General features: G+C 54.9%; 2 protein-coding genes across 2 annotated transcripts; one reads left to right on the top strand and one right to left on the bottom strand.

The window, feature by feature from the left end:
• Positions 1–122: 122 nt before the first annotated feature.
• On the top strand, positions 123–22,621 carry OXTR (oxytocin receptor). The gene is made up of 7 exons (XM_065075835.1): positions 123–276; positions 487–1,667; positions 5,740–13,839; positions 14,637–14,752; positions 17,380–19,931; positions 21,248–21,386; positions 22,375–22,621. Exons 2-3 carry the CDS (start codon positions 737–739, stop codon positions 5,985–5,987), a joined length of 1,179 nt encoding a protein of 392 aa, XP_064931907.1. The 5' UTR covers positions 123–276; positions 487–736; the 3' UTR covers positions 5,988–13,839; positions 14,637–14,752; positions 17,380–19,931; positions 21,248–21,386; positions 22,375–22,621.
• CAV3 (caveolin 3) lies at positions 8,294–13,264 on the bottom strand. The gene is made up of 2 exons (XM_005509012.3): positions 13,131–13,264; positions 8,294–10,074 (listed from the first exon to the last, which is right to left on the bottom strand). The coding sequence occupies exons 1-2, from the start codon at positions 13,242–13,244 to the stop codon at positions 9,733–9,735; spliced, it is 456 nt and encodes a 151-aa protein (XP_005509069.2). The 5' UTR covers positions 13,245–13,264; the 3' UTR covers positions 8,294–9,732.
• Positions 22,622–27,847: the final 5,226 nt, after the last annotated feature.

Below are 27,847 nucleotides of genomic sequence, written 5' to 3'. Positions count from 1 at the left end.
GGCTCGCAGCCCCCGCCCATCCCCGCGGGACCCCCGGCAGCCCCCGCCCACCCCGCGGGCAGCTCCGCTCCGCCGCTCCCTCTCGCGGCGGCCGCTCCGAGCGCGGCGGCTCCGCGGGCAGGTCCGGCCCCGGGTCCCCTCCCCGGGTCCCCTCCCCGGGTCCCCTCCCCGGGACCCCTCCCCGGGACCCCTCTCCGGACCCCTCTCCGGACCCCTCCCCGTCCGGCCCCGGCCCCCCAAGCGCTGCCCCCGGGGCTGCCCCGGGAGGGGCCGCAGGTGGGAGCGGGAGCCGGTGCGGCTGCGGGGACCTGCCCGCGGTGCGATGGGTGGTGGGGTGCCCGGGCAGGAGGGGAGCTGGGGGGGCACGGGGAGCGGAGCGGGGTTTGGGGTCCAGCCCCTCCGGAGGGATGGGATGGGGACACCGCCTCCCTCTGCCAGCCCTTTCCCCTAATGCTCCTCCTGCGCTTTGGTTTTGTCTGGGGGCAGGAGCCTGCGGAGACGTCGGGTGCCCTGGGAGGGGACAGGGTGGAGCCGCCGGAGAGTCTCCAGCCCCGGGGCCGGGACCAGCGGGACTGCTCGGCGGGGAACGGCGGGGAACGGCAGAGCCGGAGCCGCACAGCCCGGGGAGCGGAGCGGAGCCGAGCGGGGACACGGCTGGCTCAAACGGGGACGCGTTCGGAGAGGATCTGCCACCCACCCTCCCTGCTACCGGGCTCTATGTGGGACGGAGCTGGCCATGCAGAAGTTGTACTTTGCGGGAAGCAGCCTATGGACCATCAACAGCTCTCTGGGGAACGGCAGCCTGCACCTGGAGAACCAGAGCTCCGGGAGGAACAGCACCACCGACCCCCTGAAGAGGAACGAGGACATGGCCAAGGTGGAGGTGACGGTGCTCTGCCTCATCCTGTTCCTCGCCCTGACCGGCAACCTCTGTGTGCTGCTGGCTATCCACACCACCCGGCAGAAGCACTCCCGCATGTACTTCTTCATGAAGCACTTGAGCATCGCTGACCTGGTTGTGGCCATCTTCCAGGTGCTGCCCCAGCTCATCTGGGACATCACCTTCAGGTTTTATGGGCCAGATTTTCTTTGCCGGTTGATCAAGTACTTGCAGGTAGTGGGGATGTTTGCTTCCACCTACATGCTCTTGCTGATGTCCCTGGACCGGTGCTTGGCCATCTGTCAGCCGCTGAGGTCTCTGCACAGGAGAGCGGACCGGGTCTCTGTCCTCCTCACCTGGCTGCTGTGCCTGCTGGTCAGCATCCCTCAGATCCACATATTTTCTCTGAGGGATGTGGGGAATGGAGTTTATGACTGTTGGGCAGATTTCATCCAGCCCTGGGGACCTAAAGCCTATGTCACTTGGATAACCCTCATGGTCTACATCATTCCTGTATTGATGCTGAGCATCTGCTACGGCTTAATCAGCTTCAAAATCTGGCAGAACGTGAAGCTTAAGATGGCTCACGGGCCCAACATGGGTCTGGGCTCCAGCTCCTGCAGCGGGACGGCGTTTGCCAGGGTCAGCAGCACCCGGCTCATCTCCAAAGCCAAGATCCGGACAGTGAAAATGACCTTCATCATAGTGTTAGCTTTCATAGTGTGCTGGACGCCCTTTTTCTTTGTGCAGATGTGGTCTGTGTGGGACACGAATGCTCCGCAGGAAGGTACGTCCTCTCCCCATAGCCCTGCGTTTGCATGGACTGCTTAGCGCAGGGACAGCGACCGCGACCTCGGGGCTGCAAATGACAGCCAGAAACTGCTGCGAGCCGGGTCTCAGGGGGCTGGGGGGGACAGGAAAACATCCTGAACTTAGAAGAGCCACCCGACAGGCAGCAGCGGCTGCACCGGAGCTCCCCGCTGCAGGCAAGGGCGAGCCGAGCCCCGCAGGTTCAGTCTGGGGTCTGGCTGTGGGGGTGGTGGCTCCGGAGGTTTTCCTGTCCCCAGGTGCTGTAGCTCAGCCTTCCCAGGGCTGTGCTGGATTGTTCGATCGCCCGCCCCGGGTGTTGAGGGGCGCCAAGGGCTGTGTGGGGGCTCAGCCCCATGCCATCTGCAGGGGAAAACTGCACAGTGTTAGTGCCCGACTTGTTGTCTTTCACCATGTCATTTTGTCCTCACTGACTTCTTTGCTTTCCGCTCTCTTGCTGTCTTTTCCCCTCTCCTCCCATTTCCATCTGCTCCGGGACTGTGCTACTGTTATTTTATCTCTGACGGGAGCAGGGTTCCTGCAGAAAGCTGCTGATTTATGAGCAAAGGCTTTTCCTAAAGGACGTGGTGTCACTGATTTGCCATTTTTTATACTTGGTGCTGGCTGCTCTTGTCATCACTAAGGTTGCAGACAGAGTGAAATATATTACCCTCCTTGGTCTCATACGCTTGTAGCTGTGCAAGTCTGTGCGGTGCCTGGCTGGAGGTGGCCCATGGTCCCTCTGCACCCGCAGGGAGAACTGGACGGGAAAGCTTAAAAGAAAAAACTCCGCACAAGTTTGTGAGGCGGGAGAAAGGGCAAGAAAATGCATCCAGGACAGCTCCTGCTTGGCCAGACCGACGCAGCTCAGCAGAAATGCGGAGTCTGGGGCTGTCAGGGGCTGCGGAGCTGTGACCCCCCCGCAGCCCTGCCGCAGCCAGGGCTGTGCAGCGCAGGGCTTGCCTGCACCCTGCTCCTTCCCCTTCTGCAACCCCATTCCAGCTCTGCAGCGCTCTGTGCAAAACCTGGGGTCTCCTGCAGCCTGTGCACAGCCGTTATCCCATCAACCAAAGCTGCTAGCCTGTCTGGCTCCAGCCTTCCTTACTTTGCTTCTGTCTGCTCCTTTTATTTCAGCTGCAGAAGTGAAGCACAGCTTTTTAAACCTCTCTTGGTGCTCCAGGCAGCTGTCTCTTGGTTTTGCACCTGATTCAGGCTGGTTGAAGCTTCTAGCTGTTAGATACACTCTGGGATGAAGCTGCGTCTGCTCCATTTCAAACCGACGATCTCGAGGGCTTCCACCTGACTGCTTGGCAAACAAACCTCTGCCGCTGTGCTGGTCCCTGCGCTGCGGGGGGGATGCGGGTGCACAGTGCGGGTGCACAGTGCGGGTGCGCAGCTCTGCCCTGCCCGCTGCCTTGCGAACCTTCCCCTCGCTCACCCTGCGCACTGGCCCTGTCTTGCCTTGCCTTTTCTGCTGTGCTTTGCTGTTCTGTACCAAGGAAAGCTCCAGCCGTGCTGAGTTGCAGCAAGCTCCCTTTCCCTTCACGTTTCTGCTGCTTGGGGGCCTGTGTCTGCAGTAGAGGGTGGGAGTTGTGCCAGGGCGTTTGCTGCATGGCACAGCGAGGAAAAGCCTGGGTGGTTGCGGACAGCAAGTGCCATGAGACCCCAGCCCTTCCTCCCAGGTCCATCCTCCTCCTCGCTGGCTGCCCAGGGGCACGAGGGGGTGGCTGGTCTGACCCTCTGCAGATAACCGCGCTGTTCCTGCAGCGTTCCGCTGTCCTGTGGCCCTTTTCCCTTGCAGCGGGGCTGCGGCTGCCTGGCTGGGCAGTTTGCGGGTGCCTGGCGCAGCTCTGCCCTGCAGCACACGGGGAGCCTGGCTGTTTCCTATCTTGCAGGCTGTGCAGTCTGTATGGGTGTGAGGGCAGAGACGGGGCAGCCGGCGGCTGGGTGCTTGCTGTGCAGGGCGCCGGTACTGCTGGGGTGCCCATGGGCTGCACCCCAGGAGGGGACGAGCAGGTCACAACAGCAGTGTGATGGAGGGTCACTCACTTAGGAATACGTTTAGTTTTGTGCATGTAGGATGTCACAAAGAGTGTTTCTGGCAAGGGAAGGTGTGTTTATACCTCCCTGGATCCCAGGGGATGCTGAGCAGGCACTTGCAGCGTTCTGCCCTGCGTTGCATCCCGCAGCACAGTGGGGCGCGGAGCTTGGTGTCAGCAGAGGGACACACGGTGCTTGTTCTGCCCTGGGTACCCCTGCGGCAGCGCTGCTGCCCGGGGTGCCGCGGGCTGCGCTTCCACCTTCGCAGGGCACTAAGTGCTGTGGTTTGGTGTGTTGGGGTGAAACATAAGGCTGCGAAGGAAGCAGACTGAAGCAGCGCTCCTTTCCCAGCTAGGACAGCACTAATCAGACACATCTCACCCTGCTGTTACCGATCCACTTCAGCACCTCTCTGTGTGGGTCTTCCTCGCTTCATAAAACTCTGTAAGTGCAGGTTGGAGCTACAGATTATGGTGCACGTGTTGGCTTAAGCACTGAGGATCCTTCACAAAACATTAGTTAGAATGAGGTTTCTGCTCCATGCACCTTACAGATAATTTGTGTTACATGTGGCATTTTGAGCTTTGAGTCTAAGTTGGGTTAAGGCTTCTGTGAAGATAATAGTGAGGCTGTGAAGCACCATAACGGTTACATTGGTTCCTCAATCTTGGGAGCTGATGCCATGGAGCGTGGGCTGTGAGTGATAACGTCTATCTATCTGTGGCAATCAGTGAGCAATTCTCATTTCATTTCCCGGTCCCGCATCCTCCTGCCTCTGCCCATCTCTGCGGGCAGCGCAGCCCCGGCCCCGTGCGGGGGTGTCACCGCTCAGCCCCGGCCCCGTGCGGGGGTGTCACCGCTCAGCCCCGGCCCCGTGCGGGGGTGTCACTGCCTGGGAAGCGTCCACGCAGCCCTCGGGGGTCTCCAGCAGCCCCGGTGAGCAGGGCAGAGGTCCACCATAGACCTACCCTGCAGCAAGCTCCATGGAATCCAATGTATCTGCCTCAGGGAGAGGAGCTGAGTCAGCCATGGCTGGGTTTTTTAAAGTGGATAGAAATGCTGTGATGTATTTCAGTTCTTGCGCCCAGGATTTATGCACCGTTCCCCACAGATTTCTTGTAGCATATGCTTGAAATTAAAAGCAGTTGGACCAGACATCAGTAGAGCAGGAATTATGCATGAGTTGGTTAAAGGTGGATTTGGAAACTAGTATTCATTATTCACACTTCTTTTCTGGTTTAAAAACTGTGAGTGAGTTTTGACAGAGGTGGAAAGGGTCCACAAGCAGCCGGGCTCGAGTAAGCGTCCTCCCCGCTGGCATGTCCCCGGGGGCACAGGGACACGAGATGTGCTGAAAACAGGGAGCAGGATAAAGGCTCTGTCCTGGTCCTGCTGCCGGGGGGTATGAGTCCTACCGTCCCTTTTCTCACCAGAAAGTCAGATACTTTGTGCTCAGGGACTGGAGAGCAGCAGCCGGAGACTTGGTGTCCTGTCACCCCGCTGCCACCATTGCCTCCTGTCCCCAATGTCCCCCTTACAGCCATTGCCAGGCTCCCGGCTTCATTACTGGGGTGGGAAAAGCCATTGGTCTGGCCCAAATTGGCCACTGGTGGGGAAAAATGAGCCACTTGGCTCTTTCTATTCCCAGTCCTGCTCTTTGCCATGGCAACGCCAAGAGGCCACGTCCCCCCCTCCCCACTGCGGGTGTGATAGAGGCAAATCCTACAGTTTATGCTGGGGGCAGCTCTGCCCCTTCCCGAGGCATTAGTAGGGTGGTGCTGAGCAGGCAGCATTGCAGGAGCTGAGCAGGGCAAACACAGCTCTGCTAGGGGGAAAAAAACCTTAAACCCAAGTTGTTTAAAGCCAGACTTGCTTCCCCTGTTTTTATTCTTTGCTGCCGTCCCGTAGCGCTCTGCGGGCAGGGACAGCCCGGCCGGCGCTGGCAGAGCCCCCGCAGCGTGTGCCCGCTGCCCGGCTCCCCAGCGGGTTCTGACCGTGCTCTCTGCCCGCAGCCTCCCCGTTCATCATCGCCATGCTGCTGGCCAGCCTCAACAGCTGCTGCAACCCCTGGATCTACATGCTCTACACCGGCCACCTCTTCCACGACCTGATGCGGCGCTTCCTCTGCTGCTCCACACACTACCTGAAGTCGCGGCCGGCGTGCGAGCTGAGCGTCGGCAAGAAGAGCAACTCCTCCTCCTTCGTGCTCAGCTGCAGGAGCACCAGCCAGCGCAGCTTCACGCAGCCGGGCACCACGTGAGGGCATCGCCGGCCGGGACCGCGCTCCGCCGCCGCGCTGCCTCCAGCGCCGCCCCGGGACAAGCTGGGACTCGGACAAGCAAGGGGTTTCTGTATAAATGGGTGTATATATGTCTGTGCGCGTGTAAGCATGTACAGCCATCATTATTTAACTGAGGCAGGAGTGAGGGAGGACTTCTGTGCTCCAGGTTTCAGTGCCGCCTGGGACTGGACACCAGGAACCCGCTTCTGGTCCCCAAAACCACTGACATTGGTGGCTTTTAGACACTGGGAGTGGCAGGTTTTGCCCTGAACGATCCCACACTGCACCGTGTCCCCGTGGGATGCGCGGGGCTGCCGCACAGGGTGGCAGGTGCCACCCTGGTGTCACGCACCTGTCCCCAGCTCTGCCGGCAGCAGGAATCCCGCGGGATGCAGGGTGGCTGGGGCAGAGCTGCAGGCACCGCGCTCAGCACCGTGTCCTTGCCCGGCTGGAAGCACTGTGGGGCAGGGACAGCCCTGTCCCCATGTCCCTGCTCGCTGCCAGCCCCGCTTCCTGCCCAGGCCCACCCATGGCACTGCCAGGACAACGCTGGGGACAACACTAACACCCGGGTGTCCCTGCCCCCCAGCTCAGTGCACACGGGTGGGCATAGCCAGGGGAGGGGACGGGGATCTGTGCAATAACACGTTGGCTGAGTGTGCGCAAACGCTTCTCCGAGGGCAGCATGTGGGATTACAGCCGGGCGCCACGGGGTTCAATGGGAAAACGCCCATCGAGCCCCCCAAGGGCAAGCTTTTGCTTTGGGTTTGATGCAGATCACATTTAGTCTTCTACACCAATGCAATTTTCTTGCTCTGTGACGCACAAGGTCATGCTGATGGCATGGAGTTTTTATTGTTACAAAATACCTGTAAGTAAAGTTTTCTGACTGCGTCTGGATGGAAAGCGGGAGGGGAAGCGCAGAAGGAGCACTACGTTAAAAAAATGAAGGAAAACGATGGGAAACGACGCTTGAAACACAAGACCCAACTCTACTCAGTGTAATGGTGTTTCTGTTTGCGCAGTGCCACACCAAGCACCGGGGACGTGTGCGGGCGTGTTCCGCAGCGCGCGGGCAGCATGCGGGCAGCACACAGGCAGCACACAGGCAGCACACAGGCAGCACACAGGCAGCATGTGGGCAGCGCACAGGCAGCACGCAGGCAGCACACAGGCAGCATGTGGGCAGCGCATAGGCAGCACGCAGGCAGCACACAGGCAGCACGCAGGCAGCACACAGGCAGCACACAGGCAGCACACAGGCAGCATGTGGGCAGCGTGCGGGCAGCACACAGGCAGCACGCAGGCAGCACGCAGGCAGCACACAGGCAGCACACAGGCAGCACGCAGGCAGCACGCAGGCAGCGTGGCGCAGCCCCGGCGAGGGCAGCTCTGGTGGCACTGTGAGCGTGCCCAGGAACTCGGCAGCAGAGCCATGGGGACACCAGGCGATGCTTCCGCCTTCGCTCCCGCCGCCGGCAGGGACGCACAGGAGCACGGCCAGCGTGCAGCCAGAGGGTAACGTGTTGGGAATGAATATGAAAAATGCATTTACACATGTACTTTATTTTTTCGCTGTTATCAACAGGTACATTTTCACCTTTCATGTTCTGGCATTCCTTTGATTTTTTTTTTCTGGTGGCTTCAAGTGAGCTCTCAGCACATTTGCTGAACGCAACCCAGCAGATTCAGTCTCAGCATGTTTTACCAGCCTGGTTTAAACCCTTAGGTAAGCAGATAGTGTTTTCCTCCCACGTTCACCTTCTTTCTCCTTGAGAGTAATTAGCTTCTGTGCCAAACAAGGAGTGGGGGTTCCTGTTTTATGGTGGACCCGGGGGCCTGGTGCATCCTCCATCTGTGAGGACGGGAACACGATGTGGCGATGGATTTTACTGGGACCGATGGGCAGAGCAAGGAGGACACTTTGGGAGAGGCAGGTGTTGCCTCGCCAGCCCTGGGTGCCATTGCGGGCTGTGCTTACGGGGTCACGCAGACGGGGCTGAGCCCCATGCGTGGGGACACCGCGGCCGAGTGACCCCCCAGCCACCAGCCGAGCTCCCACACCATCCCCGGGCTGCAGCTCCGGGTTTGTCGCTGTGGGAGGATATTGAATGTGCTGCCAAAAAGCTTCGCATAATGACCAAAAGCAAAAGAGGGGTGCTGACACACGGGCGGTGTGTGCTCCACGTGCAGGGAGACCACAGAGCGCTCCAGTGGGGAGCCCAGAGTTCTGCAGGTTTTGGGCTCATGCTCTGAACCACTAGGACAAAACATATATTCCAGAATTGGTTGTAATTATTTTTATTCCCACAAAAAGCTTTAAAAAATGCTCATGATAAAATGTTTTTGAAGACTTTTTTTTTCCACTACAAATATCTAAATATCTTTTTTCTATCACTCCATCCATCCCGAGGCCCGGTGTCGCTGGAGCACGGGTGCTACGTTGCCATGGGATAATGAACATCCGCAATCCCAAGCCGCTGGAAGAACACCAACAGAAAATCTGGCTCTTTCTTGTCCTTGGCATGGCGCTGCAAGAAGCTCTGGCTCCGAGTCTTTGTTGGAAGCCAAAGGGAAAAAGCACATGAATACAATTGAGAATAACCTCTGAACAGCAAGACCTCCTGGGCCCTGATTCAGCAAAGCACTTAAGGCCAGAGCCAAGAAAGTGTTTCAGTGCTGCAGAGTTAAAGTATGGCTTCGTGAGGATGGGCTAAGTGAATTAATTGGCAATACAGCAGAGGAAATTGCTCCCAGTTGGGCTTTCTGCCCTCATCCCAGTGTTGCCCCAGGAGCGGGCAGGGTACTGGAGGATGCTCCTTCCTCTGCCCCTGCACATCTGCGGAGCCAGAGCAGCGAGCACCTGGGGAACATTCCCCCTGAGAAACAAGCCAAAGCTTCACCTAAAGCCGAGCTTGTCCTTTCCCAAGCAAAGTCACCCAAAGCCATTTGTTCTCAACGCTGCTGGGCACTGCCCACTCTGCAGCCCCATCACAGAGCTTAACGATGCCCTGTAATTAAACAGCGAGTGTCACGTTGCCACAAGTGGTTTTGCAGCTGCTGGTGGCCCAGGCCCAGCACGTACTCCCAGGAGGCAGACACCACATTTCATTCACTAATTGATCCGGATTTCAAAGCTCTGCTGAAATGCAAACACACATGAAAAAAATTAGCTTTCACTATTCTATCCATAAAACTCTTGTGCAGCAAGATTTAATACAGAAGCTTCCACAATAGCAATTATTTGCAACAAATTATAATAATTCATATGCAAGTATTTCTCATAGTGTCGTTCTAGACTGGAGGGATGGAGAAGCAGGCAGGGTTTGGTCTGTTGTCCAGCAGCATCTCTGCACCCTTGCTTCTCAATCTGCAGCTGCAGGTCGTGGCCCAGGGCCATGGTCCAGGAGATGCTGCGGTCTAGGGATGCTGTGGTCTAGGGATGCTGCGGTCCAGGGATGCTGCAGTCCCTCTTGCAGGAACATGGCATGATGCCGGTGGTCTCCCTGGGCTGCTTGCTGAGCCTCAATGGGCTTCTCTTCTCCTAAAGCTTCTGGCTTTGAGCTGGAGCGAGAAGCAGCTCTGACAACCTGCGCTGCACAGGTCCCTGGGCACGGGGGGTCTGCGTACTGAGGGCAGGACACAGAGGTCCATGTGCCAAGGAGAGGACACGCTGCAGGACCGGGGAACCTGTGCAGAGGGTGGTTGGGGTGTGCGTGGGGACCTAGACCTCCTTCCGCAGAGCAACTCGGATGTTGCTGCAGATCTTGGAGAGCGCCTCAAAGAGCGGGTCGCAGAAGGTGTGGATGCAGAGGGAGTAGATTCGGCTGACGCACTGGATCTCGATCAGGTAGCTCTTGATGCAGGGTACCACCGCCCAGATGTGGCAGAAGGAGATGAGGGCAAAGAGGAAGCCCCAGACCACGGCCAGGGGGATGCCCAGCACGGCAGAGAGCAGCCGGTAGCACCAGTACTTGCTGACGGTGAAGGTGGTGTAGCTGGTTTTCCAGACGCCGTCAAAGCTGTATGTTCCCACAGGCTCAGCTATCACATCCTCAAAATCCACCTGTGGGGAGAGAAGACGGAGGTAAAGGAGGTTTGGGGGCCTCCAGTGCAGGGGTGAGGATCCAAGCCTGAACGGGGGGGCTGGGGAGAGCCTGGGCTGTGCTGGGGGGACACGGATCCCCTGCACCCCCCGGGCAAGGGGACCCCTGCCCTGCAGAGCTCTGAGCGGGACGCAGCGCGGGGCTCCCGGCGCTGCCTGACTCAGCATGGCACACACAGGCTTCACCCACGGGCTGGGGACATTCCCCATTCCGATCCCTGAGCTGTGGGCACAGGTGTGGGAGGCACGAGCCCTCGGATGGGAGCTGTGCGTGGGAGCGCTTACTCCAGAGGAGCCCAGAGCCCGTTCCTGCCCGTTTTTAGCTTTCAGGGACATGGGCTGCTTGCTCGGCAAGAAGGTGGTTTGTGCTAATAAAAATCCAGCAGCCCTCTTGATTTACGGCTTATTTATGTATATCTGTGGAGGCGAGCTGCTTAGTTCTGCCTGTGCTCTGTCTGAAAAGGGAGAGCCATCGGCTTGGCAGTGCCCTTCCCGGGATGGTGCCATTGTGTGCAGGCATCGCGAGCGTCTCTGAATGACTAATGCTCTTAAAAGCCTCTGAACTACATGTAGAGATCTTGTAGTGGCGTAACTCAATTTTAGGGGATGCATGAGCCAAGCTATTTGTCTTGAAAAATGGCATGGCCTTTCCTGGGGAAGCTAATGTGTTTGTTTGTACACTTAGGTTAAATTGCAACATCCACTCTGGTTCTGGAAGCACTTTGATCACAAAAACTTTCTGCACGATCTTCAGTTTCCTGGGGCGGGCAGGAGGTTGGGCAGGAACCCTGACAGCAGGGCTGGCGGGTCTGGAACGCCGGCTGGGTGAGCTGGACCCATCAGCAGGTCCCTGCACACCTGCCTGGGGGCCTGAGGTGCCAATCAGGATCAATTAATGAAGGGCGTGGCAGGCTATAAGAGAAGGGTCTCTGCCTGGCTGCTGTTTCTGCTGGTGATGCCCCAGAAGTGGGTCTGGAGGAGCAGGAGAGGCAGAATCCAGAGCTGAGCCTGGGTACAGCCCCATGGTTTTGGGGACCACCAAATGCAGGTACCGCTCTGTTGCTTTGCTGGGGAAGAGGCTGTTTTGAGCTCTGCAAAGCCTCTGTGGCTGGTGCTACTGCTGTAACCCATGCAGTTTCAAATCCTGGCTGTTGCACCGTGCTGCTCAGGATGGGCTTGTCTATGGCAATGGGAACCCCCCAGCCTGCAAACCGCCCTGCTCCCCTCTGCACGCTTTGAGCATCAGCGGTTCGGAGCCTGGGGTGTTCTGGAGTGTATTGCTGCTCTCTGGGGAGGGGGAGGCTCTGCCTTGTCCTCCAGGACACTGCTGCAGGGTCACAGCGAGCAGCGTGGGCGCGGGATGCTCTCTGCCTTCCCCCAGCCTTATCGGCCCTGCTATTTTTAAGGCAGGAGGAACAGGAGGTACGTTGAGCAAGGGCTCTGAAAGCTTCCAAAGCTGGTGGAGCAGCAGTGTGGCCATGGGAGGGGATGAGCTTGGAAATCCTCTTTTGGGGATCCCCAAGGGGGAACAGGCAGAGGTGGGGCTGCTAACAGTCAGCAAGCTCAGTTCGTCTGAATTCCACCCCGCGACAATAACTTCAGCAGCACAGTTACAACTATTAGTTGGTGACTATGCAAAACGAGGAAAAGCTTGACAGGCTTGAGGTGAAGAAAACCACAACTTACATCTGAAAAATGGAGTGTGGAGCTTAGAATGAGATATGAGCAAGCTGTTGGTATCAGCAGGGTCTGTTGTGAAAGGACAAGGGCTGATGGTTTTAAACTTAAGGAGGGAGATTCAGGCTCGATATGAGGAAAAAATTGTTGTCCTGAGGGTGGTGAGAGCCTGGCCCAGGTTGGCCAGAGAGGTGGTGGATGAACCATCCCTGGAGACATCCCAGGCCAGGCTGGACGGGGCTCTGAGCAACCTGAGCTGGTGAAGATGTCCCTGTCATGGCAGGGGGGGCACTGGGGGAGCTGGGAAGGTCCCTCCAACCCCAGCTGTTCTGTGGTTCTGTGCAATGGTGCTGCCACGAGGGTTGGGGGTGGCCTGGAAGATGCTGGTGTCACCCCCGGTGACAGGGCTGTGGGGGCGTGCTGGGCGGTGCAGATGTGGGACGTGCTGCCGGGAACACACTGCAGATCCGCCGTGCCTGGCAGCTGTCACGGGCACGTCTCGCCGCGCACAGGGTGCCCATCTATGGTGTCACTGTCACAGCTCATCCAGGGAGATTTCAATATGACCGTGCCCATGGCTTTAGCAGTAATAGTGTCTTAATGCACAAACGCAAGCTTGAATCTCAGCAACATGACTGAGGCCACGTCCTGTTCCAAAGCCTTTGTGAGCAGGCTTTGTTCCTTCTGGCATGTCATCCTCTTTGATCTGTCAGTGCAGTTTTAACAAACCCCTTCCATCTCCTCCTGTTCTCCTTTGAGCCAAAATTATCTTTTCCATAGTGCTACCAAAGCTCAGAGCAGCCCAGCTCTGCTGATCAGCATGTGGGAAAATGCTTCCCTGTTCAGCCAGGCCAGAAACTCCTTTTGGTCACAAATAAATGGAGGAGCCTTGCTGCACCCTCCTGCTGCCATGGCTGAGACACGATCTGCTTCCAAATAGGACAATGCATATCTAATGCTCTGGTGCTCAGATTGTCAGGTCTTTTTCCAAGGTTCCCTTTAAATCAGCGATATGGGCTGACCCTGTTTTATTTTTGGCTCCCCACTTGTGCAAAGGAGGGCGTCTCCATAAGCTTTCAGGCTACAGCCGGTGAAGCTGGGGAGCGCACTCAAGGAATGGGAAATGCCGCGCTAACCGGAGCCGTGCACGGCACACGGTCACCCAGCGGGGCTGGGGCTCGTGGCAGGACCCCTGCAGCCCCCGGTAACGGCACCTCCTGTGGCACACGGAGCAGGGACTCGCAGCCCTGCCTGAGCTCCAGCCCAGCACCACAATACCCACAACCTATTGCATTAAGCGTCAGCAATGCTTCCGTAACACCGTGTGGAGACAACCCTACCTTGACAACATCCTCGTTGATGCGCTTCGGGTCTCTGTTCACCAGGTCGATCTCTTTGACGTGCTGGTCCTTGATGATGATCCTCTCGTCCAGCTCGCTCTGCTCCTCGGCCATGGCTGCAGGGGACGGGACGGGTGGCGGGCAGGCTGCGAGCACCAGCTGCCCTGCGCCCCTGGCACCGCTCCAGGCTAAAATTAATGTCCTGGCTCCCGGGCCCGCCCTCGACTGTCCATTAAAGGGGCTTTGCTGGGGACAGCCCCCGCCGTGTCACCTCTGGGGGGGCACATGTGGGCAGCTGGTGGCCCTGGAGCTGAGGTGAGGGTGGCGCAGGGGGTGGGTGTGCAGCCCCCGCTGGGATTTTCTCCTTGCATGGAGAGGCGGAGTGGGAGAAACAATGCCCAAACTGGGGAAGAAGTCCTCAAAAGCCTGAGAGAAATAGTTGTTTATAAGATAAATGGTTGTTTATGGATCTGTAAATGAAGGAGCTCAGGGGACACAGGAATTATTATTATTAAAATATTGCCCAGAGAGGCCATGTTGTCTTGGGATGGTTGGTGAGCCTCGGGGTCCCTCTGCGAGCCCAGGAGGCCCCTCATGGTATCAGCCGGGATTCCTTCCCTTCTAGCTTTTTCACACAGAGAAAGTCAAGGGAACCCAGAGACCAACCCACGACCTGTGGCGGCTGGAACATCTCCTCCATGGACACTAGGTACAGTGACATTTAGCATATTAATGAAGATCTATTTAACTGGTGCTCTGTTTTGATAATCCTCATCAATCTCTCCAGTGCCCTCTTGTTTTTCGTGAACTGAAGATTTATTTAAAACTAATGGTTTTGTCAAAAAAAAAAAAAAAGGCGAATGAGACCACCCACCCACAGCTCCTGTTCGATCAGTTGATTACAGACGATGTCTTTGAAGCAGCGCTGGGATGACAGACCCCTGTTCTCCCCCCAGGCGTCCCTTCGCTGCCTCCCAGCTGCTCTGAGGTCTGTCCAGGCGGTGCTGGGGATGCCCTTGGTGACGAGGGCTGTGCAGGTGACACGGCAGGCAGCTGTGACTTGCCCCAGTCAGCCCCATGTGTCTGCGCTCCACCGTTGGAGGCAAAACCCCCATTAATGTTAAGTATTGACAAGATGCACATCTGTCCTCTTGAACCCCGTTTCTTCACCTTCTGTTCCACGGGTGAAATAGCAGTGCCTGTGCAGCACTGGCCTCATCACATCCGCAGGGCTCGGCACCTGCAGCTTTCCGTGCTGCCATGGTCTTGTTCCTGCCCTTTGAGCTGGTACAACACAGTGCAAAATGGGACCGTGTTCTCCCATTCGGCTGAGGTGTCGTGGGTCTCTCAGGCATATCCATTTTTCCAGAGAATTTGTGCTGGTGAGTGCCTGGCTGAGCGTTACCACAGCTCAAAGGCTTTCAGAATCCTCTAACTCCTTCTGCAGTGTTTTCAGTATTTTAGCTGTGGTTTGCAGACTGTTTTTTCTTGGGATTTCTGCTCTAGTGGCAGCTGATGTTGGGGACGCTCTGTGGTGGGACACATGCACGGCTAAAGCTGAGATGGCCACAGCTTGTCAGAGACCTCCCGACCCCTTCTGTGGGGAGAGAAAGGGCTGGCAGGTATGTGTGCAAACCCATGGTGTTCTGCAAAAGTAATGGAGAAGGAATAAATTCCGTAAAGGTTTGCAAGTGTGGGGTTGTGGGTTTAAATCTGGGCAGGTTGCGTCTGGAGAGCAGTGTTGATCAGCAACCCCATACCTGGCTGCATTCCTCCAGCGGAAAGGATGCTGGAAAATCCCTCAGCAGCGGGAATTCCGCATCCTGGATCTCTCGCTGGCAGCGTGGGCCCGTGTGGCCCTGGGCCTTTGCCTTCCCGCAGGCTCGGCGGAGTCAGAAATCCTCCACGCTCCAAAGCTTTGGGCAGCAGCTTTAGGGCCAGCCCTGCTCCGTCACGGCCCAGTTCCTGCTTGGCAAAGCTTTGCAGCACCACCGCTGCGGCGGCTGTGTGGCTCAAGATAGATGGTGGAGGGTGTTTGTGCAAAATAAGCTGTTTTCCCCCTGCCCTGGGCTGACAGCACGGGTTGCTGGTGCGAGCAGAGGCGTTCTGCATGCGTACCACGGCGGAGCGGGCAGCAATGCTCTTGGCTGGGGACCAGCGCTGGATTTAGGAGGCACAGCTGCTCCCGGCGTGATGGAGGGAGCAACACGAGGTATTTGCTCCCTGCAGCTCGGCTGTTTCCTCCACCCGTCCTGTGTGGATGGTGTGACAGCGGGAAGGGGGACTGGTGACCTGCCTGGCCGTGCGGGGGGCTCGGCTGTCCCATCCTCCCGGGACAACCGGCGTGGCCATGGGGGACAGGGCAGCAGCGTGGCCATGGGGGACAGGGCAGCAGCGTGGCCATGGGGTGAGCACACCCCGGCCCTGCCCCGCCGCTCGGGTGGGATTTCTGACAGCCTGAGTCACTCACTGGCTTTAGCCTGGGCTTGGCTGTCCTGGCTGTCTGTGGCATGTGGCTCTGGTGGCCCAGGCGTGGGAGGAGGAACATGTGGTTAACGTGCGGTTAGTGTGTGTCTCTAGTAGCGACCAGAGAGAGGAGGAATATAGTGTTGCACTGTAGACACTATAAATAAATATCTTTGAGTATGTTAAGACTGTGAATGGGACACCAAGGAAAAGCTGCTGCTGTGCAATGTTTACAGTGGCCCTACAGTAGTATTTGTTAGTCACCAATGACAACCAGGAATTTAATTGCTAAGTGTAGGTAATAAAACAATAGCAGCTTTAGTTTTAGCGAATATTAATGCTTCCTTGGGGATGGATACAGATGATGGGCATCAAAAGAATTTGCTGGCCGTGGCTGGGGAGGCCGTGCCCCAGCCTGGCCGTGCTCAGGCAACCTGGCGGTGTCGCTCCAGACTGCCCGAACGGATGAGGTGCTGGGCTCTTCAGGCAGGAGTTGTGGGTTTGGGTCCCCACTGTGGGGACTCATCACCCTCCAGCAGGTGCGGAATGGAGCCGCTTGAGGAACAGGGAGCAATGGCAGCACATGCTGCCCCGAGGGTCTGTTCCCAAATAGGAATGGACAGACCAGAGCTACCAAATAGGTTCTGCAAGCAGAACTAAATTGCAACAGTGCGGGAGGTGTAAGAGATGACAGAGTCACCCTGAATTCTCAAAAAAAGCTCCTGCAAAGCAAAAAAGGGGCAAGTTCTCGCAGAGAACTCCATTCTAAAGGGAATAGGAGTCTTAGTATGCAAGTCTGCAGCTTCTTGGGTGCAAACTGGAACATAGGAGGTTATATATGAGAAGAAACTTCTTCACAGGAGTCTCCTTCTCTGCAGACATTCCAACCCGCCTGGACACCTTCCTGTGTAACCTCATCTGGGTGTTCCTGCTCGGGAGGGGATTGCACTGGATGAGCTTTCCAGGTCCCTTCCAACCCCTGACACTCTGGGATTCTGTAACCTCTAATTTGGTCCTTGGTGCTACTTGCATCACTTCTCATTCTCTGGAGAGACCTCCTCTGAAACAGAGCCCAGCTGCGCTGAAATTCAAATCATTTGTCAGGAAACCTTGTGACAAGTTTGTGCAGAAACGAGTAGTTACCCTTGCCCCCCCAGCCAGCCTTGCATGTGTCTGCAGGGCAGCATTGCTTTCAGCAAATAGCAGATCAGAGCCTGGGCTGGCTGCGGGCTGGAAGGATGGCTGTTACGAGCCTAGAAGCCTGCTGGAGGTCAGATAAATAACCTGCAGCTTGATCCTAGCAAGTGAAATACATTTCTCTCGAGCAGAGAAGAATAAAGCAGAAATAAAGCTTGCAGAAATCAAAGCTCCTATGGAAATAAATAGACCAGAATTGCAGTGAAGGAATAATAAAGAAGAAGAAATTGAGAGCTTTTGGTATCGAGTCCTCTGAGAGCATGGGGTATGGTGTGGGAGAGCAGAGCCAGGTACAAAGTGATGCTGGTAAATTAAGTCTCAGGTTAAAGCAGGAGGAATTACTCTGTGCATAAATCCTGACCTCAGGGGCTTTTAATCCTTCAGCTCAGTTTAGCGTGTGTAACAAGGAAAGCAAATGAATGTGTATTTCAAGCGAGTGGAAGGTGCTGCCAGATGGGAGCACAAGCTCTGCCTTCGGTGTTTGGAGCAGAGCGCTCCTTTCATCTGTTTTCAAAAAGCAAAACAAAACTGCCTTTCATGTCTCTTCCCACGAGCATCTTTCAACTCTTCTGATAATCTTCTGCAGGTTAAAGCGCAGTTTTGATGATCCATTCCACAATGCTGCTTCTCCCTGCAAACAGGATCCTGTGAGTGCTGGTGCCGTGTGATCGGTCTGTGGTTTCTCCTGCGTGTTCCCCTGCGATGCTCCAGGTGCACAGCTGGGTCCCTGGTGGCACAAGGACACGTGTGCAGGGTTGGTAGTGCTGGACCTGAGTTCCTCTTGTGTTGGGCACAAGTCTGCGAACCTGGTTAATGGATCTGCAAACACCTGAGCCTCTCCTTGTCTTCCTTTGCTGGCTTAAACAAGCACCAGCATGAACCTTGGGCAAGGACTTTGTGCCACATGAGGTTTGCACTACAAAGCACCTTGAGTTTCACATACAGAAATGATTTAAAGTAAACAAGCTGGATGGAAATGCACAGGAGGAGCCAAAGCCCCAGGCAAGAAAGCTGTTTAATGCACTCTTCTGCTGGTCAACTTGCGAACGCTTGCGGGAATTGTGTGTTTCCAAGAGAATGGGACGAGGCTCCTCCATCCATTCCAACTTCCCTGTCTCCGTTCCTGCGCTCTCCCACGGGCACTGCCATGCAGAGCTCCGTTACCACAAACGGCACCTGGCCCTTCTGCCGGTTCTGCTGTTGGCCTGGGAGAGGAACCTGGTCCTGCCTGGTTAGTGTCGGTTCTTGGGCAGCCTGGCTGCGCTGGGACCCGTGTCCTGTGCCCATGAGCAGCACGGGGGCCCTCGTGCTCACACTCGTCCTCGCTCTTCACTCCTCAAGTGTTAATGAGCACAGCACAAGCCAAAGCCAGGGATTTAACAGCATTGCCATTTCAGAGGCAGCTGAAATAGGTGGCTGGTAAATAAAAGTTCGAGTAGAAGCTCTGTCATGTTTAATATCAATCAAAATTAAATTTCACTGAGGAAGTACAGAAAAAATGTTCATTTATCATTCAAGTCGTCTTAGTTTGCTTCGATTTAAAGTGTTTTGCCCTTTAGAAGAGAGAGAAAGTCTATGAATATTAAATTCGTGCCATTGTGGACACACAACCACCTCATCTTTCTGCATTCTGTCCCTGTTGTGAGTGCTGGGACAGGAGCTGGAGACTGTCCTGGGGGTCCAGGGGGCTGGGGGTGCTCTGGAGGGTGAGTAGGTGCTGCCGCTTCTGCAGATGTGAGCAGGGGACAGGTTTAGGGTCACACAGAGCAGAATCGGGGCTGCTCTGCTGGAAATCCTGCTCTTTATTAGTAATGGAGCCTTTGGTGTAGGGCAGGGAGGGAGAGCAACAGCCTGGGTAAAGCTGCACTTCATCCTGTGCTCCACAGCCAACAACTCTTCCTTTTGCCTCTGAGTTGTTTTGAGCTGCTTTTCGCTTTGGACGTCAGTGCTGAATCTCTGGATGCCCAGATGCTGGGGGTGCAGCAGAGCCCTTGGTCTGGGTGGGGGGTGATGCAGCCGTCCCCGACGGGCAGGGGGACAGGGCTGCCCTCCAGCGGGGACACAGCGGGTTGGTGGGAGACCTGAGGAGATGACAACACATAAAGACATGCAGGTACCACAGAGTTTGTGCTTCTAATGCTGTGTTTAACGATAGCAGTGCACTGGCTACCATGCAAACATCTACAGCTGCATTTCTTGTCATGCAACTTGTCAGAAACTAATTGAGCCTGTAACAGCTAGCTATTTCCTAATTCCCTCTTAATTGCATTCTTATGGCTGTAGGCAAAGCTACATTGAAAATGTTGGACAAATGACTGCCCTGTATCAGATTAGAGGGGAACAAAGTGCGTTGGGTGCTGGAGCAGTCAAGGTGCTCAGCAGAGTGCTCAGCGCAGCAGTCAGGGTGCTCAGCAGAGTGCTCAGGGTGCTCAGTGCAGCAGTCAGGGTGCTCAGCAGAGCAGCCATGCTCACACCCGCAGCCCTGGCCAGGTCTGTCCGTGCTGCTGTGGGAATGTTCAGGTCCCTGGGGCCTGTCCTGGGGACACGGTGACCCGGCGCGGTGCTGAGGGGTTGGCAGCACTGGGGGTGAGTCCTGTTCAGGGAACATCCCGCGCTGAGTGCCTCCTGCGCTGTTGCTCCTCCACTGCAGGCACGAGAGCACAGCGCTGGAGCGGCCCCTTTCAGCTCGTGTTTATGTCTCCTCTCAATCTCTGTGCTTTTCTCTCACACCAACACTCTGAATTCCTTTAGATTTTCATTTTTAAATAGCCTCGCTTGGCTTTTCCTTATCAAGTGAGAGCCTTTTCTTGATTTATCACTGGTGACATAACCAATTGGGCATTCTGATAATCAGATTTAACTAGTTGGTGTGCTGCTGATTAGAACCAGGGTCCGAACTCGCCTTTGGCTGTTATTTATCCTGATGTTATTAGTTTTTCCTTTAATCAAAGCCCATGCATCAGTGAGTAATGCTTTCCCTTCAGCAAGCACTGCTCCAGGCTGCAGGACCGGGACCCAGGTGAGGAGGGAGGCGCTGCCAGCATCCTGGAGATCTGCATCAACCTACAGCCGATGCGATGAGAAACCAGTTAAAACTCTCTTGCCGGCAAGAAAATGACCCCAAGTAGGGGGTTTAAGGTAAGAAGAAAGGGAAGGTGTGTGTGCCCCAGAAGGGGTTCAGGACTCCAATCCCACCCTGCAGGCTGGCACTGTTCACAGCACAGAACAGATGTGAGAGGGAGCAGAGCGAGTGTTTGCCCCTCTCTGAGGTCCAAGGGAGACTGGGGAAGATGAGGGCGCAGGGACACGAGCAGGGTGCGTGGGATGGGTGCTGGCTGGCTGCTCTGCTCTGGAAAGCCCTTTGTTTCCCCACAGCAATGGGTGATGGCTTTCCCTCTCTCACCCGGGAGCCGTGGTTTTACGGTGCTCTTTCGTTAAACACCCCAGCCCCGCAGAAACGCCATGTGGTTTAAAGGTGGGGGCTCCGAAGCCCAGTGCTTCTTCGAAAGGAGCAGGCTGAGCTGGGCTTTGACTGAAACCCTGCGAGGTTTGTGAGGCAGCCGAGCGAGGCGGCAGCGCCTGCTGCCACTCATAAATAAGAAAAGATGCTGCTCTTCGGGTGATGTCATGGCAGAGATTTGCAGAGGTATTTTTGCACTGTTGATCGATATTGCTTGGCTGTGGCACACCCAGAAGGCTCCTAATGCCTTCCACTAAAAACCTTTCAAGCCCTGGAAGGGGGTTTAGTCTCTTAATAACCCCGTACAGAATGTAGATGCCTATTTCTGGCCCTGGCAGCTTTGCACGTGAGAGGTTTCAGCTGCTCTTCCCCGTTCTGCTCTGACCTATTGTGGTGCTGCTCTGCCTGGCAGCGCCTGCCTGGAGAGCGAACACTGGGGTGGGCTTGGGCTCTGATGGACCTGCCGACAATTTTCCCCCAAAATAGCAATTTTGTGACTAAGGTTGCTGAGTGGTGTCCCTGTGGCACCAGAGGGTTGGCTGGCAGGGCTGGGGGTCCCTGCAGGAAGGGCCCCTGGGGTTACTTTGAGAAGAAAAGATGACAAGCCTGTGAGCACCTAATATCCCAGCTTAGAACGCTGACAGCTGCTGACAAACAGTGCTGGAGAGACTGGCAAATATAGTGCCGTGAAAACAGTGTCCTGCCTCCCTCTCCTCCCGGTGGATGTTTCATTTGTAGCATCGCATGTGGCAGTGTAGAACTGGAAAAATACTGTCTGCTCCAACGAAATATATACATAAAATCTGTGGCTCAGTTCTGTAAAGCCAAAGTGATCTCTCAGCCATTAAAGTCTTTGTTAAGCATGAAAAGCACTTTCTATTCCACGTAAGACCAGACTGCCGGGATCAGATTGCTGTTTGTGCTCTGGTCCAAGTCACTTTGCTGTTCCCTCCTGGTCTTTAGCAACTTAATACATACATTGGGTTTTCTCCAGTGTAGGCGCCTCCTGTGGACATCTCGAGCCCTGTCCTGCAGCCACTGGGACAAATGTTGCCCCAAGAAGCCGTGGGTGGCTTGTCCAGCACCGCCTGCTCCTCACCCGTTACCGGCTGCTGCAGCCCCAGCCCCAGCAGGTTTGTTCCTCTGTGGTTTCAGTTGCTGCTGCTGCCTGTGTTTTCCAGCTGAGCATCCCTTGCTGAGCCCAGAGCTCCGGTGCGGTTCTGCTTCCCAGTCTGATTTACAGCCTGGGGAGACGCGTCGCACAGTGGAAATGAAAACTTGGTGGTTATTGCTAGAACATCGTGTCAGTTGTGCTCTGTTTTTTGCCTCTGATAAACGATAGCATTACAGGTATTTTCTGCTGTGTTTACCATCGCATCCATCAGTCTGTGGAGTGTGTCCTTGCAGCCTCTCATGGTCTTGCAATTGAAACAACAATGTCTGATTTGCTCCCAAATCCTCCGTGTGCTGCAGCCGGGAGGTGCGGCTGAGCGGAGCAGAGGGACGGGGGAGCAGGGGAACCTGTGAGCAGCGGGGAGGGGGCAGTGGTTTGAGGCAGTGGTTTTGGGGGACTCCATCTCCAGCAGCAGATGCCAAATAACACCGAGAGGAAGCATTACCTCCTTTCTCTCCCCACCCCCCTGCTAGACCTTATTTATTGAAAGCAAAATAAACCACGTGTCTTCGACAAATATTATGACATTTCATTATTCACACTAAGCCTGATAAGCGAGCTGTTTTAGGGACTGTGGTACGTGATTTATTTAGCTTGGATGTGGATATAAATCCAGTCTGTGGAGGAAGCATTGTAACTGTGTAGGAATGCGGATGCTCTCACGTCCACTGGAGCACAGCCAGTACCTCGTACCTAATTTGTGTTGGTTTCTTGTAAACGGGGCACCCAAGACCATTGGTAACACGTTATAGGAACCAGGTGATTTCACCTGTGGCTGAGAAGAGCTGAGAAGTGGGTGGTGCATATTAGAGATCTTTAAATGGAGAAGGGAAATTCTATTGAAGATATGCATTTCTTCAGTGCATAAAATTGATTACTATGCTCAGGATAAAAGGGAGAAGTAGAAGAAATAGTCTTTATTTTCTTCCATTGCCTTTGTCTTACAGACAGCTTTTGGATTTCAGCTCGGACTGTCCAGATCTGCGGAACAAGCCCATGGAGCAGCGCGTGTCAGTTGGGGGGCGGCTGCAGCCGGAGCCTCGTCCCCCCGCTTTGGTGACATTGTGCACTGGGGCACCTTCCCCTTGTCCCACTGGCTTTACAGAGAGGCTCCCTGGGACCCGTCCAGCCGCACTGGGGTCGGGCAGAGCGTTTGGGGTACCTGGGCCCAACAGTTGCTTCTTCTATGACTTACTTTTGTGTCTAAGTTTTAATTCTGCTTCAGAACCCGGGACGCTCTCCCAGGTCCCGGAGGTGGATTGCTGCTCTATACAGCAAGCTCTGCTCTGGGAAATAAACATTTTAGCTGCAAGGGAAGATGCTGAAGGCTGCGAAAATGAGCAGGTATTTTTTTGCCTTTAAGCATGTAAGGTGCCGGTGTATCTGCCGTGGGTGAAGCCGCTTGCAGCCAGTGACCCCAGTGGGGTTTGGCCCGTGCTGCTGATCTCTGAGCCGGTTCCACTGTCATGCTGGAGTTTTCCAAGAGTTAACACCGGAATATTTGTGTTTTTATGGGTGTTGGCTGACTAGGGCTATTTATGACAGCAGAACTGAAAGAATTAATATTCATGAACTTGCCCTGACTACACAAAATAAATCGTGGCTGGTTGTGACAATGCCCTTGCGCAAAACACTGCATGGCAGCTGCGTAGATGGGGCTGGACAGTTCTGTGTGCAAAGCCGGGCTGGCTGCAGAGCAACGGAGACCGTGGTGATTCGGGTGAGCCTTCATCCCCCCAGCGAAGGCAGCTGGGCCATGGGGTGTGTCAATGGGCAAGAGGCGCCTGGGCTATCGCATCCCAGCCGGGACTGAGCGGCTTTCCAGGCGTCACAGAGCAGCTTTGCAGATTGATTCCGGGGCTGAAGGACATGATGGGAAGCAGCGTGGACACACAGACTGGAAAACTTGCTTGTGGGGGCTGAAGGAGAAAGAGACAGTAAAACAAAATGAGCTGACAATGATACAACAGATGGAAGGAAAAAGTAGAGGAGGGTCTAACAAGATCCCAGCTGTGTTGGAATCAAAAGGGATAATATTTGTGTGTGTAAATCCCTCATTGGAACTGGTGTCCATATGTGGAAGAAAGCAACACTGCTTTTCTACTGCCACACACTATTTCTGGTGCTCTCTAAAGTCATGCCCGAGACTCGCTGGTATTTCATGAAGAAAATGTTCGGTTCTTTAGGGAAAGCAGTGCCAGAGTCCAGAAAAATAGATACTTTAATAGCCATGTGCTTGAATAAATGTTATTCTTTCCCTTGTTTTTATAACCAGAAAAAGAATTTGGTGAGAAAGCCTTATCACTTCAGAGATTGACATCTTCCCTACTACTTAGATATGGAGAGGGGGAAGGGGACAGTTGCACATCCCTGAAGAAAACAAGCCCTGCGTGTCAGAGGCTGCGGATCGTGCAGTGCGGCTGCTGCAGCTCGTAGGGCTGGTGCGGCTGGTGCATCTGGTGCATCTGGTACGGCTGGTGCGGCAGCAGGAGCCCCGGGCCAGCGCTCCGGTACAGGGGTGACAGCGGGTCTGCTCCTGGAGACGGCACGTGGGTCCCTGTCCTGCAGGTCACCCTGCCCCTTGGTGCTCAGTGCCCTGGAGCCCTGTAGTTAGTGCTGATTTGGAGCCCTTGCTTGGAAAAAGCCAGAATTATTCATCCTCAGGATAGGTTATAAGCAGAAGGGCAACATTTTCCAACAGTTTTTTCCCAGACAAATATAAATATACATGTGAGCATTTTGTGTGCTCATGGCTGTTTTGCCATGGTCTTGATTGCAAATTCCCTGCCACTTGAGCAGAGCAATTCAAAATCCCATTTTGATGTTTTCAGCTCCATTTTTCCCAGTGATATCATGTGGATGTTTTGAGGGCTGATGCATGGAGGAAGGGATCACCTTGTCTGTTTGCACATCTCTTATCAACAGGGCAGAGCATAACGGGCATAAATGTGCTATTGAAGAGCTGGGGGTTAGGAGGAATGTGTCAGTGGTGGGATGGGCTGGTGACAGTCCCCCCATCACGGGTGCAGCTGTGTGGCTGAAGGAGGTATGTGACACACTCATACGGCTGAATCGGAGCCTTCTCGCAATGCTGAGGTGACATGCGGGGACACAACACGTGTGAAATTGAGCTTCTGAGGCTTCCTCGCCGTGCACTGAAGTTGTTTTTCGTTGACAACATTCACAGCTGCTGTTCTGGATGAGGGAGAAACATCTGCTCCACTTGCAAAGGACGAGGGTGGCTGCGGAGCAGCATCAACCTGCAAGGCCAGCAACAAATCTCAAATCTCAGGGGGGTCTTATGTGGGCATAAAATCCTTCCCTGTGGTAAATACACTGGCAAGCAGGGGACGAGCAGGAGACGCTGGTGTCCCTTACGGGCAGTTAGTACAGTGCCGGGGCTGCTCAGCCACGATGGTGGTTCCCGCTGCCGGCGTTTGCTGCAGAGCTCTGCGCCGGGGCTGCGGCTGCCGAGGACAAACCTCCACTCCGTGCGCCTCCACCCTGCTCTCTCATCCCCTTTATTATAACAAGGACGTTTGTTATTCACCCAGCCACTGGTGATAGGAATCCATATGACGTGTTTTTGCAGCTTGTCTCCAGTTCACAAAGCTCCCAGGTTGCTCTGTGCTGCTTCGAGTTGGACTCTCAGCCATCCTTCTTTCACTGTTTCTGCTTTTGAGGCTGTATTATTTTATTGTTTGTAAAATGGCTGTAAAAATAAAATAATACCAGCATGCCCCCAAGGCTTTGAGGCCAACACCTGCTGAGCAGAGCTGGGCTGCGCTGGCCCCGGTTTGCTCTCCAGCACTGCCGGCTCCATCAGTGGCCTTAGGAAGCAGAAACCTGTGGGGGCAAAGATGTGTCTGCCCTGGGACACCCAGGGAGGAGGAGGAGGAGGGTGCTGGCCTGGCTGCTGGCGTGGCTGTTGTTCTCATAGCAGAACACCATGGAGGAAATCCCCACTCGGACCCCTCTGGGTGTCTTTTCCCAGTCTGGGTGGCCACAAGTACAGGGTAGTTCTAGCCAGGTGGGGATTGGTCTCTTCTCCCAGGCAGTCAGCAATAGGACAAGGGGCCATGGGCTTCAACTCTGCCAGGGGAAACTGAGGCTGGAGATTAGGAAGCAATTCTTTGCAGAGAGAGTGGTCAGGCATTGGAATGGCTGCCCAGGGAGGTGCTGGACTCACCGGCCCTGGAGGTTTTTAAGCTGAGTTTGGACATGGCACTTAGTGCCATGATCTAGTCAATGGGCTGGAGTTGGACCAAGGGTTGGACTGGATGATCTCTGAGGTCTTTTCCAACCCAGGCGATTCTGTGATTCCATGATTCTGCTTTAGGAAGAATGGTATTTTTGAAGATGCAGCAGACCGAAGAGCTGAGTTTGCTGGTGCACTGGTTGAGGTGGCGGTGGGACGGAGATGCTCTGGGTGAGCAGCTCGACTCTGCTCACCATTGCCTAAAGCAGCAGAGCCGTGGGTCTGGGGACAGAACAGCTCGTGTAGCCCGAGGTGAAGTTTAAAAAGAACTGTCAAAAGCAGAGAAGGGCATTTGAAAACATAGCACTCTGGTTCCCAGTTCCTTGTGTAACTAGATCAGCTAAACCATGTGCCATCTGCAGGCCAATTCTCCTTTTATAGTAAAAACAAATATTGGAGGGACTTGGGGCCAGATGCTGCTCTTTTTTTTGCCGATCTCCATTGCTGGTCCAGTCTCCAGAGCTGCTGAGCTATTGAATCTGGACCGGAGGCAGGAGAAGTGGCGATGGGTTGCACCCTTTGGAGCTGGGCTTGTCACCCCACCAGCCAGGGGACACCCTGGGCACCCTCAGTGCCATTGGTCCCCGTGTTTGGAGCATATTTCACCCTCCTTGTGGCTGTTGCAGATACACGGCTGCAGCTCTTCTTTCTTTCTTGTGTCGTAGTTCATTAGCAACATGTTACAAATGAACTGATCCCAGCTGCAGTGGAATATCCAGCCTAAAACTGATGATTAGGCATTTTCTAATTAATTCAGATACAGAGAGTAGGGAAAATGATGCAAGCACCCCTGACTTTATTTTGGGTGGTTTAAATGCAGTAGTGGTGGGTGTAGGAGCTCTAGAAAATCTCTTTGGGTATGTGCAGAGTGAGGACTGAGAGTTGAAACTTCCTCTTGTGTAGAACTCTTATGAGATAGTGTTTGTTCTTAAAAAGCTTTTGTGTAGACTCTTTAAAATAGGTGAACGGAAACTTTCATGAAGATGTCTGAAGAACAGATGTGCTCCTAGGAGAGCTGAATAAATAAATGATGTTGGCAATAGATATGCCAGGCTTAAATGTTTTAACAAGCTGTAATTAGTTAACTAGAGTTTTGTTTTGGATCAATATAGATCAGGAGACTGAAGGAGCTGGACATGGGGGATTTTGATGCCTTCAAAATATTTCAAACTTTGATTGGGAAAGGATTTTCCGCTTCAAAGCACAGAATTTGGTACTTTACATAACAACACAAAGCGACAAGCCTGACCGTTTGGCTGTGGCTTTGGGAATCTGGAAGGCCAGTTTTGGTGCAGGAAGAAGCGAAACTTTCAAGCTTTTCATCATGTTTTTCTAACCAGATGTGAGGGCTGCGGGTCCTGGCTGAGGGCAGAGGGCAGAGGGCTTCACAGCTGCTGTCCGTTTGTCGCTTTGCTGTCCCTGCATCCCTGGGGCAGGTGTTACCTAAATGTGTGCAGAGGGTGGCGACGGGACAGACAGCTGAATGCATTTATGGGAGAGCATTGCAAGACTTCTAAACAGCAGCGTGTTTCAATGGTGTTCTTTGAAGCACAGGGCAGAATAATGCTCTTAGTTACTTTTCCCATTTCGTTGTATCGAGATTGCACTGCAGGGAAACGGGTCGCTCCGGAGAGTTATGAGCAGGACGGGGAAAAATAGAAAGTTGATCATCACAAACAGATGGACCGGGAAATGAGCGTGATCCGTTCCCGGAGCAACAGCACCATCTAGTGATGTACCGGCCCAGAGCATCCCCCCCTGCCCGAGAGCACCCCCCCGCCCGAGAGCACCCCTCCCCGCCCGAGAGCACCCCCCCCCTGCCGAGCATACCCCTGCCCGAGCGCATCCCCCCCCTGCCCGAGCGCATCCCCCCGCTGCCCGAGAGCATCCCCTCCTGCCCGAGAGCATCCTCCCGTGCCTGAGCATCTCCTGCCCAGCCCCTGCTCTGCCCAGCCCTGGGTCTGGTTTTCCTGAGGGAAAGTTGGTCCTTTTAGAGGCCCCGATATCCTGGAGGCAGCTTGTTCACAAACAGTGGCAAAAGTGACTTTTTGTTAAAACCCTGGTCAGCCCTGCTGCACCTGTTGTCAGGTCGAGCTATGGATGAGCCATAGGGTGCTGTTTGATAATGGCTATAGGGTGCTGTTAGGTAACGGCTGTAGGGT

The sequence above is a fragment of the Columba livia genome, chromosome 10, assembly GCF_036013475.1.
Source record: "Columba livia isolate bColLiv1 breed racing homer chromosome 10, bColLiv1.pat.W.v2, whole genome shotgun sequence".
NCBI lineage: Eukaryota > Metazoa > Chordata > Aves > Columbiformes > Columbidae > Columba > Columba livia.
Note: the sequence above shows the minus strand (reverse complement) of the source record. Positions and strands in the feature narration are given on the sequence as shown.

What these genes read in the sequence shown, in the direction of transcription:
- CAV3 (XM_005509012.3), bottom strand. Translation starts at nt 13,244, where the DNA reads ATGGCCGAGGAGCAGAGCGAGCTGGACGAGAGGATCATCATCAAGGAC. An exon ending in TCAACGAGGATGTTGTCAAG is followed by an intron (nt 10,075 to 13,130) that starts GTAGGGTTGTCT and finishes CTCTCCCCACAG; the next exon opens with GTGGATTTTGAGGATGTGAT.
- OXTR (XM_065075835.1), top strand. Translation starts at nt 737, where the DNA reads ATGCAGAAGTTGTACTTTGCGGGAAGCAGCCTATGGACCATCAACAGC. An exon ending in CACGAATGCTCCGCAGGAAG is followed by an intron (nt 1,668 to 5,739) that starts GTACGTCCTCTC and finishes CTCTGCCCGCAG; the next exon opens with CCTCCCCGTTCATCATCGCC.